The sequence below is a fragment of the Bos mutus genome, chromosome 3 (assembly GCF_027580195.1).
Source record: "Bos mutus isolate GX-2022 chromosome 3, NWIPB_WYAK_1.1, whole genome shotgun sequence".
Classification (NCBI taxonomy): domain Eukaryota; kingdom Metazoa; phylum Chordata; class Mammalia; order Artiodactyla; family Bovidae; genus Bos; species Bos mutus.
This window is the reverse complement of record NC_091619.1, coordinates 109,363,955-109,375,150: the sequence shown is the minus strand read 5'-3', so window position 1 is coordinate 109,375,150 and position 11,196 is coordinate 109,363,955. Positions and strand designations below refer to the sequence as shown.

The 11,196-nt window shown below is 49.2% G+C and overlaps 1 protein-coding gene across 1 annotated transcript in view; it reads left to right on the top strand.

The window, feature by feature from the left end:
- Positions 1-1,347: 1,347 nt before the first annotated feature.
- The window catches only part of C3H1orf94 (chromosome 3 C1orf94 homolog), a 41,206-nt gene continuing 31,357 nt past the window's right edge, over positions 1,348-11,196 (top strand). The window contains 1 exon segment of the mRNA XM_070365331.1: positions 1,348-1,676. Coding sequence (XP_070221432.1) covers positions 1,348-1,676 — 329 coding nt within the window.

Sequence of the window (11,196 nt, the reverse complement as noted above, 5' to 3'; positions counted from 1 at the left end):
ACAATTATAGACTCCTGGGTGCAGAGAGCCCTGTCGGTTGCTTAAGGAAGCTTCTCCAGTGAGGGGAGGAGCCCACCCACCTGCAAACAGCTTAGCTCCTCTCTGCACCTCCGCCCACCCCGGGGACCACTGAGCCCAGCGCTAGGGCAACCAGTCTTTCTCAGTAGCCTGGGGTACCTGGGTTTGAACCCCAGTTCCCCGCTTCTGGGTGGGCCTTGGATACACTCCTTAGAGACTCAGTTTCCTCAAATGTAGAAGGAGAGGACATAATGGTACTAATTTCATGAGGTTGTTCGGAGTGAATAGGACACAGAAACAGCCCAGCGCCAGACACATGGTAAGCCCCCCGATCAAATGGCAATGAGGGGCGAAATCAGCGACTCAGGGGCAGCACCCAGGTGGGTGCGGAGGAGCGGCGGGCCAGGCGGGGGCGCGATGCCCTGGACTTCTAACGGGGGCAAGCGCCCTGGGGTCCTCCGGGCCCCGCCCCCACCCCACCGGAGGGCCAGGGGCACCGACCTAACCCTGGGCGTCCCGCGCACCTAGCCGTTGCGTTTGAAACCCACCAAGGAATTCCAGCGCTGGACGGGAAGGGTCCACAGGCAGGGAGCCACAGGCAGGCAATTTGGCCCAGCCGCCCCCTGGAGACAGTGCCCGTTTAAGGCTTAGGGACCCTTCCCCGACAACCCCAAAGCCCGGCGAGGCGGGGAGGAGGGCCGTGGCTGGTGTCTGCTGGGGACAGCGGGCGGGCTCTGGGCACTCGGGGACTGTTCCTGCGGGCGGGCGGCTGAGCGGCCGGGAGAGGGAGACCAGAGGGGCAGGTGGGGCGAGCAAAGCGGGGCTCAGCCGGGCGAGGGGCTTGGGAAGACCCTCCGGGGAGAACCCGATGGCGGGCTCCCAGCCCCCGGTGCCTCGCACGGTGCCAGGCCCTCACCCCCGCACCCCCCAGGCTTAGCGTACGCTGATGGACTGAGCCTAGGGTCGTGTGGCAACAGGAGAGGGCCAGGGCCTGTGGGGAGACTCAGCCCTCCCCCTCCAGCTGTTCCCAGATGTCATTCTGCCCGCCCAGGCGCCTGGTTCCTGAGCTCAGGGGGATTCCACGGTTACTAAGCTACTGGTTTTTGTTGACTTTTAAATATTTTCTTCTACGGGAGAGGGGGAGGGGGGCAAAAGTCAGGAAAGAGCAACTAAAAACAGATCAAAATAAGCTCCCCCTCCCCGCAAGAAAGCTGTCCTCCATTCACCTTTCAAACACAAACCAAGGGCCTCTGAACAGTCACCTTTCTGGACCAGCAGTCAGACAGAACTGACCTCCTTCCTCCCCATCCTCACTGCCCTTTCTGGTGAATGAGGGGTGGTGGTGGATGGTCATCCTGTCTTCGAGCCCTGGGTGAACAAAGGGGCTTCCGGAAAGAGAGGAAGAGGATGGCCAGTGGCAATGGGCTGGCTTCGTCCTCCGCCCTGGTGGCCAAGCGCCCCTCCGCCCTAGGCCCGTTCCCCAGATACATCTGGATCCACCAGGACACACCCCAGGACAGCTTAGACAAGACTTGCCATGAAATCTGGAAGAGAGTTCAGGGCCTGCCAGAGGCCCTGCAGCCCAGGACCTCCAAGGAGCAGCTCTCTGCCCCCGTGACTGGCACTCCAAGAGACAACGGGCTCAGCTTCCAAGAAGAGTGAGTGTGCCCTTACTTCACGCAAGGGAGGAAGGAGGAGATGAGGTCTGACTTTCGGGGCCTGGGGGGAGTGTTTTGACCTGTTGTTCTGCCTGGCTAAATCCTAAAGGCTGTGTGTTTTCCCCCACCCACCACGGCCCTTTGACAATCTTTACAGGAACAAAATGGTTGGGGTCCTGAAGTTACCTGGGTGAAGGGCCAGAACAGGACTGTATTTCTGCTGCTGTACCAGCCCACTTCGAGGACATTTCTTGTGCAAAGGCATAGGCAATACCAAGGTAGATCCAAAGACCTTGAAAAACCACTCTAGCAAGGGAGAAGGTTCGATGTCTGCGGCTTTCCCCAGAGGCAACTAGAATATGCTTCTCCCCTCCCGCCCTGTAGAGCTAGGCATTGGCACAGATGAATTTGGTGGTTTTAAACCACATCTGGAATTCCCTAATACAGGGAGCAGCTGTCCCATTCAGCCTCCACAGAAGCCGCTGCAAGAGCGCACATCAAAATATTTACTGGGAAGGCATTGACATATTCAGAGGACATAATAGAAAATTAAAGTGCGGGAAGATGGCTGTAAATAGCCCGTTTCCTGGATGGGAAATCCTGTATCTGGGAAACACAGAGCTAAATGTTTCTCCACCAGGGCAAAGTTGGGCAGATATTGTTGGGGATGGATATATTAGAAAGGAGAGGGAGGAGCAGAGAAGAAGAAAGGACCTCATTAGGAAAAGCAAATAAATCCACCGAGTTATTTATGTCACCTTCGAGCACTTGTTCACTGCTTTGCATCTTCAAAGTGGGCTGTAAACATTAATTAATCCTCCCAGAGTCCCAATGAGGCAGGTATTCGTGTCCCCATTTTACAGATGGATTAAGTGTTAATAATTAAGTGGTCATTAAAGACTAAGTGATAATTAAGTGTTGCCTGTTAAAACACATGCTCCGGCTCAGCTCAGAAATGCTCTGAAGTGGGGGAACCCTTTGGGCAATTATCAACTGTTTCTGGTTTCAGAGATTTCTACACAAGAGCTAGAAAAGGCAAAGTGTAACTGCTTCCCAGTTCACACTCCCTGAAGTCTGGCCCTTTTGGGGCTCATTCACTTACTACACATAAGGGTAGAAGGCACTTTGGCTATTGCTGCCTCTCTGCCCCTGCTCAGCAGGACATGGCTGGGATGGGAATGGCCTGTCTATAGCCAGACTCCTGCTATCTGGCCCCCCGGTGGCACTGAGACCCACTGCCATTTGCTCTGGGACAAGGACTGGGCAGGGGGCCTGTGGGGCTGTGCTCAGCTCTCAATGGCCAAAGAGCTGACTGTCCACTTTGTGACCCAAGGGTCAGTGGCTGTTTCCAGTAGCTGGCACCCTCTCTGCCAGGACTCACGGAGTTAGTGGAGACAGACTCTACTTCCAGTCTGCACTTGGCTGGAAAGTGAACCTGGCAAACCTTTGGCCAGTCCGCTTGGCCTTGATGTTCTCATCTGCAAATGGAGGGTGATATGCCCTGCCCTGTCCACATCGAGTTGATAATGAGGATCAAATGTGATGGGGACAGGAAACGATCAGCTGCACTATCCCAGTGAGGCTATCCCTAAATGCAGTTCTCTGGGCTTGGAGGTGTGGGTTGTTTTTGTTGCCTTCGATGATGCTGATAAATGCTAGAGTACTTCGGAGGCCACCTTCAAGTTGAGTGGCCTGATTTCTGGGTCCCAATCCCCACCTCAGCCAGAGCTGTTCAGCTTTTATGGCTTTTGCTTACTGGAGTTCAAGAGTAAAGTCGCCAGTCCAGGTTCGATGCATGAGACAGGGTGCTCAGGGCTGGTGCACTGGGATGACCCAGAGGGATGAGATGGGGGTTCAGGATGGGGAACACATGTACATCCATGGCTGATTCATGTCAGTGTATGCCAAAACCACTACAATATTGTAAAGTAATTAGCCTCCAGTTAAAATTTTTTTTAAATCCTTAAAAAAAAAAAAGTAAAGTAAAGGCTGCGGTGAAATAAAAGATTCTGCTATAAGAAAAGAGCTAGGAAACCATTGCCTTAGATGAATAAACGATATCATAATTGTGCAGACATCAACCAAGTAGAACACAATGAACTATTCTTGAAATAAAGGCAGCTGTGATGGTGGAGTCAGATAGCTCTGGTTTCAGATCTCTTTTCAGCCCTGTGCCAGCTGCAGGATTTGTTTAATTTATGTGAGCTTCAGTTTCCTCATCTGCCAAATGGAGATGATTACTATGCATTTCATGGGGTTGTTGGGATGATTAAATGGGATATTTAAACATTCCCGGTAATAACTAGGATTTGTAAAAATTCCTTATAATGATGATGGTGATTTCTTTAAGCCCTACAATTATTACATGAACTGGGGACTATTTTTAAACTCCCCTTCTTTTTACTTTTTGTTATGCAAATGCTCAAACATGTAAAAGAGAATGGTATAGTGAATGTCTGTCAATCAACTTCATTAATTATTAACTTTGGTCCATTCTTGTTTCAATTCTTCCTCCCCTATTTTTCAATCAAATCCTTTTTACAGATGAAATAACTGGTTTGGAGGGCTTCATTTCTTGGCCTGAGGTCCTACAGTTAGGAAGTGGTGGAGTTTCTGACAACCAACCCAGGACCACCTTACCCACTCCCCCTAGGAACTGAGACATCCTTTTGGAAGGTCAAAATATTTGGCAGTCTCATGTTCTGGGTGGGCAAACATAGCTAACAGAGTTCACATCCAGGGAGCTGTCCAGCATATTTGTCAGACGGCTTCAGGCCCACAAGATAACCTCTCAGCCTCTCAGCTAATCTGTCTAGTGTTTCATTCGTAAACCCAGTTTGGGTTTTGGTAATGTTAATTGCTATCAAGGCAGCTAGACAAGTAAGTTCTTGAACTCTTATTAGCCAGAATTTTTTTTATTTTGTCCCCATTTATCATGGAAACCCAGACATCTCAAGTTTGCAAGAGAACTTGGAGGCCGTTTTCTGTTGCTTGAATCCTTTCCTTGCCATCCTTGCTAGATGGTTATCCACTCATACACTTTCTTAGATGAGAAGCTCACTACTTCCTAAGGTAGCCTTCCCTCTCTATGAAGCCTGACTGTCAAAAGATCATTTTCTTTTAGTGCTGAAATCTGTCTCTATCAAACCCGTTGACCTGGATTCTGCCCTTAGGGCTCCAAACCCAACCTATCCCCCCTTCTTCTCAGTGGCCCTTTTAGTTACTGAAAGATGATAACAACATCTTCCCTAGGATTTCATGTCTTTGTAAGCTGAGTGTCTTTGTTTTTCTGCGCTTCCCTTCATGTTTGGTTCGTTTCCTGCCCACACTGCTGGTTCTTAGGGCAGTGCAGGAACCAGAACCAAGCACAACAACCCAGGTATGACCCAATCTGAGCAGACTGGCTTCTCCTCCTCTGTATTCTATATTCCTGTTCACGGCAATTAACACCACATTCACTTTTCTCCCCGAGCTGACTTCAGCCTACGAACACACTTCGAGTTCATTCATTCAATTATTCATTCAACACATATTTATTAAGCAGTCTACTGTGTGCCTGGCACTGTGCTGAGAGCTAGTGAAACAGAGCTGTAAACCAGACAAGGTCCTCCTTTCCTAGAGCTTGCGTTCAAGTAGGGGAGAGAAGCACAAAGTAAGTAAATAAAAGAATATAACTTTAGGATGGAAGAAGGACTGGTGTTCTAGTTGGAAGAAACCGATCGTAAGCACATTAAAATTAAACCAATAATTTCAGCTAGGGAGGAGTGAGCTTATGGAAATAAAACTGACAAAGTACTAAGGGGACCTCCTTTAGATGGAGTGGTCAGGGAAGAACTCTGAGGAGAGGCAGTCCTTTGAGCCAAGACCTGGATGCCAAGAAGGAGCCAGTCGGGTGAAAATCTAAGGAAGGATGTCCAGGTAGAAAGGAAAGAAACCACAGACTCTGTGGTGTAGGTGGGCTTGGAGAGGGACAACAGGGCTGGGGTGTGGTGAGTGATGCAGTGTGGCCCAAGGTGGTATCAGAGACAGGCAGGCAAGGTCTCAGAGGCCTGGAGGACCTAGTGGGGAGTTCAGATTTGATTCTCCATGATGTGGGTTACGGGACTCCTTTGGAGGATTTTAGGAAGTGGGTGTAACACGATTGCACGGACTAGTTTTTAAGGATGCCTCTAGCTGCTGTGTGGAAATGGGACAGGTGAGAGAGCAAGCTGGGAGGCCTCTGGAAAGATGCTACAGGAGCCCAGGGAGCACAGTGGTGATGCTGACCGGACCAGAGTGAGGGCAGTGACGATGGACAGAGAGGGGGATTTGGCTCATATTTTGAGGGGAGCCAAAGGAGCCTGCTGATGGTTTGGGGCACACAGACAGAGACATCAAGGCTGAATTGAGGTTTTTGGCTTGAGCACTGGTTGGACAATTTACTGAGGAAGAAATGGAGAGAAATGGGCTGTGAGGGAGGAATCTGTAGTTCCATCTAATGTCAGTTTAACTCCACAATCTCATTCAGTCATCTTTTAATTAGTCTTAAATCTGGGCCGAAAGAATTGTGGAAAGTCACTTACTGACTCACATTCTAGGATTCCCTATTCATTCAGTTTCCCTGTTATTAACACTGCACAGCCTCATGATGGGGGTCTGGGGTTTGCTGTTGACTCTGTTGGCTGGCCTGTGAAATGGCATTTGCTCATGCCTTCATTTATGGAGTCATTCAACACACACTCACAGTCGCCTTCTGGGTGCCAGGCCCTGTGCCGGGTCCCTGGGATACACACATGACGAGGACAGAAAGCCATCTCTCTGAGAGCTGCCAGTCCAGGGGGTGGGATGGACACAGATTCCTGTGGCAGCAAGGGCATTCAACAGGTATTTGTTGTGGGGCTACTGCTTGCCTGGTGGCTCAGCTGGTAAAGAATCCACCTGCAATGCGGGAGACCTGGGTTCGATTCCTGGGTTGGGAAGATCCCCTGGAGAAGGGAAAGGCTGCTGGAATACTCCAGTATTCTGGCCTGGAGAATTCCATGGACTGTATAGTCCCTGGGGTCACAAAGAGTCCGACACGACTGAGCGACTTTCACTTCATTTACTGCTTGCCTGACAAAGTGTGAAAGGAATACAATGGCGAAAAAGATGGGGACAATCTACGAACTCCTACAGGGATCTTCAGTGTCTTCAGAAAGGCAGATCACAACATAATAGAGTAAAGGTCCTGGTGAAGTGCCAGTTCCATGGGTGACCAGGGCTTGGGGTTCAGGGAAGGCTTCCTGGAGGAAGCTGGGGGAGATGAGCTGGAAGGTCATCCTGAGCCAGACCCAAATAGGAGGATAAGGCTACAGAAAGAAAGGAAATCCATTTAAGCATCTAAAAAACAAATGATTTCCTGGTTGGCAGACTTCAGAGGTATCTGTTGCAAGAAGAAATAGGGCTGTTTGGCACTTGCTGTAGTAAATCTTCACTGTTTGCACCCATCGGCCAGACCTCCAGGTGGGAGAGCCACTGGGACTTGGAACCCAAGGCACTGCCCCCTTTGAACTGCACTCTCAACAAACCGGCCCTTTGTTGCTGCATGCGTGCATGCTCAGTCGCTCAGTCATGTCCTACCTTTGCCTCCCTACGGACTGTAGCCTGCCAGGCTCCTCTGTTCATGGGATTTTCCCAGCAAGAGACTGGAGAGGCTTGCCATTTCCTCCTCCTGGGGAATCTTCTCAACTCAGAGATCGAACCCACGTCTCCTGCGTCTCCTGCATTGCAGACAGATTCTTTACTGCTGAACCATTGGGAAGCCCCGTCCCTTGTTGCTACTTTTATTTAAACAGTAAGACAGCCACCTTTCCACTCCCATTCCCACACAATTTCCCATTATCCCTGGAGAACTCCCCATTTTTCCTTGCGCTTACAGGACTCTTTTTGGACACTTTCTTCTCAAGACCCAGCTCAGGAAGAAATGGGATGAATCTTACTTTTCTATAACAGTTGTTTGGAATATATCCCCACTTTTATTTATAAATTTTCTTAAAAAAAAAAGCTTGAAAACTAGTGATGGTAGTGATGAGGACAAGACTTGCACATGAGAACTCAGACTGTTGCCCTAGAGGCAGTTCTGCTCCTGGGTAGCATTCTCTTCCCTTGAAGAGGTCAGACTCCTCTTTGAAAGTCTGAGGGAAGCTGCCATACACCATTTGGCTTGAAACACATCCTCAAATCCCTTGACATTTTGAAAGGTGAGAGAACCCCCACTCCCCAAGTTGGAATCCTTTTCTCATGGACACTTGAGGGTCCCCTCCCTTAAGCGTCCCAGGGCTGGGTCTCAGCCACTGCTGTGATCCCCATCCCACTGACATCGATGCATCCTCCAGCCTGGTTGTCAGTGAATTAGTGCACATCGGTGCTGCAGACAGAGGTTCAAGGGCCTCAGCCCTTCCCTCCTCCAACCTCCTTACGCACCTGTGGGTCACCTTCGTGACAGTTTTTGATTCCTTGCCTCCCTGCAGGCCTCTCTTCCCCCATTTTCAGACCATCTTGTCTTACTGCTCCTGGTTCCTCTCCCTCTTGGATGTCCTTCACCCTTTGCCAACTTCATCTTCCTGAAACACATCAACAGCACTACTCAGGCATCCCCATGTATTCCTCCTTGTCCTGAACTGCCTGACCTGGTCTTGAAGAGTCTCTGTAGTTGGCCCTGCCTACTTCTCTAGGTGTAGCCCTGAATGCTCTTCTCCAAACTCCCTGTAAACCAAGATGTGCCATGAGCAGGCGCATAACTCCCTTGCTGTCAAATTATTCCTCTACCAGGAATGCCTTTCTTCCCTATTTCTGTCTACTGAAATCTTACCCATCCTTAAAGACCTGGAATTAGTGTATCATCCTTTAAAATTCTCACTGCTGACCCCATTTAACATTTTTCCTTTCTCCCTCTTCTTTGTTCCTTTTTTTAAAAAAAATTAAGTAAGCAATTATATCCCCTCTCTTTCCTAAGAGTTTAAAGGTGGCTCAGATAACCATAAAATAAGGACACAGGTGGATTTAGAATCCCAGTATACTTCCCAGCTGTTGTCAAGTTGCTCAAAATTTCTGTGCCCCATTTTCCTCATCTGAAAGATGGAAAAAGTCATAGTGACCACACTAAAGGACTGTTTTGGAGGTTAATGAAAGAAAGTATGCAAAGTTTGCACAGCACCTGGCAGAAAATAGTGATTCCAAATTCACCATCTTCGTTGTCACTCTGTTATCATGAGTATCAAGGATAAAATGACAGGGGTTAAGTAATCAACAATAGTGTGGGAGGAGGAGACTTATATACCAGAGAACCTAAGCCAAGGGGAAGTGCTCAGTGGAGGCCAGCATGTCGGTCTGAGACTCTAGGCAGGTGGAGCCAACAGTTGGTTTCTGTAACTCATATCATCTAATAGGAGAAAGCAGGACAGACAAGTGCTGCCTTGGCTCTGAGGACCGAATGGCAGAGGTCGTTAGATGAGGGTGATGGGACGGAAGAGTCAATTTAGAACCAGCTCTTGGGTTGACTGTTGGCCAGAGGGGAGGACACAGGGCCACAGTGAGAAGTGTCAGCCTCATTCCGGAGCAGGGTTTCTGATGAGGTGGTCCTCTGGCAAGTACTGTACTCTGCCGGTGGCAACAGTCTCCCTTCCCCCACTTGACCATGGCTCCTTAAGGGCAAGGGCTGTGTCTTACTCATCATTGTCTCCCCAGTGCCCAGCCGAGTTCCTGGCACTCGGTGGCAATGCAGTGTGTATGAATGAATGAGTAAGTGAATGATGGATGAGCCATAAAAATGCCACTGCAAGGAGAATGAGGCCCAGAGGTGGCCAGGGGCCAAGTGAGAGGTCACAGTCCTCAGAGGAAGCTTTGAGTGATGTGGGGACAGGATGTCAGGAAGCCAAGACATTGCAAGCTCTTTTCTTCCTTCTGCCTTAAGCCTAAGAAGGGAACTGACGTTTTCATGAGCAACTGATAAGTGCCAAGCTCTGTTGTTTCCATTTTCTGTTTATCTCATTGTCTTAGCAACCCTTCTCCATCGATGGTTAATATTATTCCCGTTTTACAGGTGGGGAAGCCAAGGCTCAGAGAAGTTAGGCAACTTGCCCAGAGTCATCCAGCTCGCAGGGAGCAGAACAGGGATAGGAACCTGGTGAAGCTTCAAGGCCAGAGCTGTTTCCTGGCACCAGGGGCCCTTCAGAATAGCCCTTGCATGTCTGCTTAGTACTGGGAGCCATGAGCGGTGAAGGCCAAGACGAATCATGATTAACATCCCACGTCCCGTGTCCCCCTTTTTAATTTAATTTTAGGGTTTCAGGAGCCGTGTCGCAGGTTCTGGGAGCCTGCAGAGATGGGCCACCAGTGGTTTGGTTTAATCCCCTTTTTAATATCTTTGTTGCAACGTTCTTTCCAATTCAGCTCCCAAGTCACATTAAAAAAATACCTCTTCCTTAGGGTAAGCCTCCTCTTATTAAACAGATTCAAATGAAAAGTTTTAAAGATAATTTGAACAATAAGAATCACTCTGTAGCTCCCAGCCGAAGCTCCTTTATTGCTGTATTTATTCCCCAGTATTTCTTTTCTCATTCCCCAGCTCACCGAATCCTTCACTCCCCACCCCGCCACACACCCTAACCCTTCCAGTCCAAGGCCCAACTTCTGCCTGCTGGTCTCTTCCTCTCTTCTCCCTTCTTTCACCTCCAGGGCAAGGCGGGTCAGGTTGAGGGCAGGGTGGGAGGTCTCACTTATACCAGCCAATCTGCCTTCTAAGACTGTCACACCTGCCCTGAGGGACGGGGAGGGTGGAGATGGGGGAGCTGAAGTGTCTGGAGGGAAATTCATATCTGTCTGCGGGTCCTATTGCATTGTTGCTGTCGTTCAGTCGCTCAGTCACGTCCGACTCTTTGCAGCTCCATGGACTGCAGCTCGCCAAGCCTCCCTGTCCATCACCAACTCCCGGAGCTTGCTCAAACTCATGTCCACTGAGTCAGTGATGCCATCCAACCGTTTCATCCTCTGTCGTCCGCTTCTCCTCCTGCCTTCAATCTTTGCCAGCATCAGGGTCTTTTCCAATGAGTCAGTTCTTCCCATCAGGTGGCCAAAGTATTGGCGTTTCAGCTTCAGCATCAGTCCTTCCAATGAATATTCAGGACTGATTTCCTTTAGGATGGACTGGTTGGATCTCCTTGCAGTTCAAGGGACTCTCAAGAGTCTTCTCCAACACCACAGTTCAAAAGCATCAATTCTTTGGCTCTTAGCTTTCTTTATAGTCCAACTCTCCCATTCATACATGACTACTGGAAAAACCATAACTTTGACTAGATGAACCTTTGTCAGCAAAGTAATGTCTCTGCTATTTAATATGCTGTCTAGGTTGGTCATAGCTTTTCTTCCAAGGAGCAAGCGTCTTTTAATTCTGTGGCTACAGTCACCATTTGCAGTGATTTTGGAGCCTAAGAAAATTAAGTCTGTCACTGTTTCCATTTTTCCCCCATCTATTTGCCATATAGTGATGGGATTCTTGATGAAA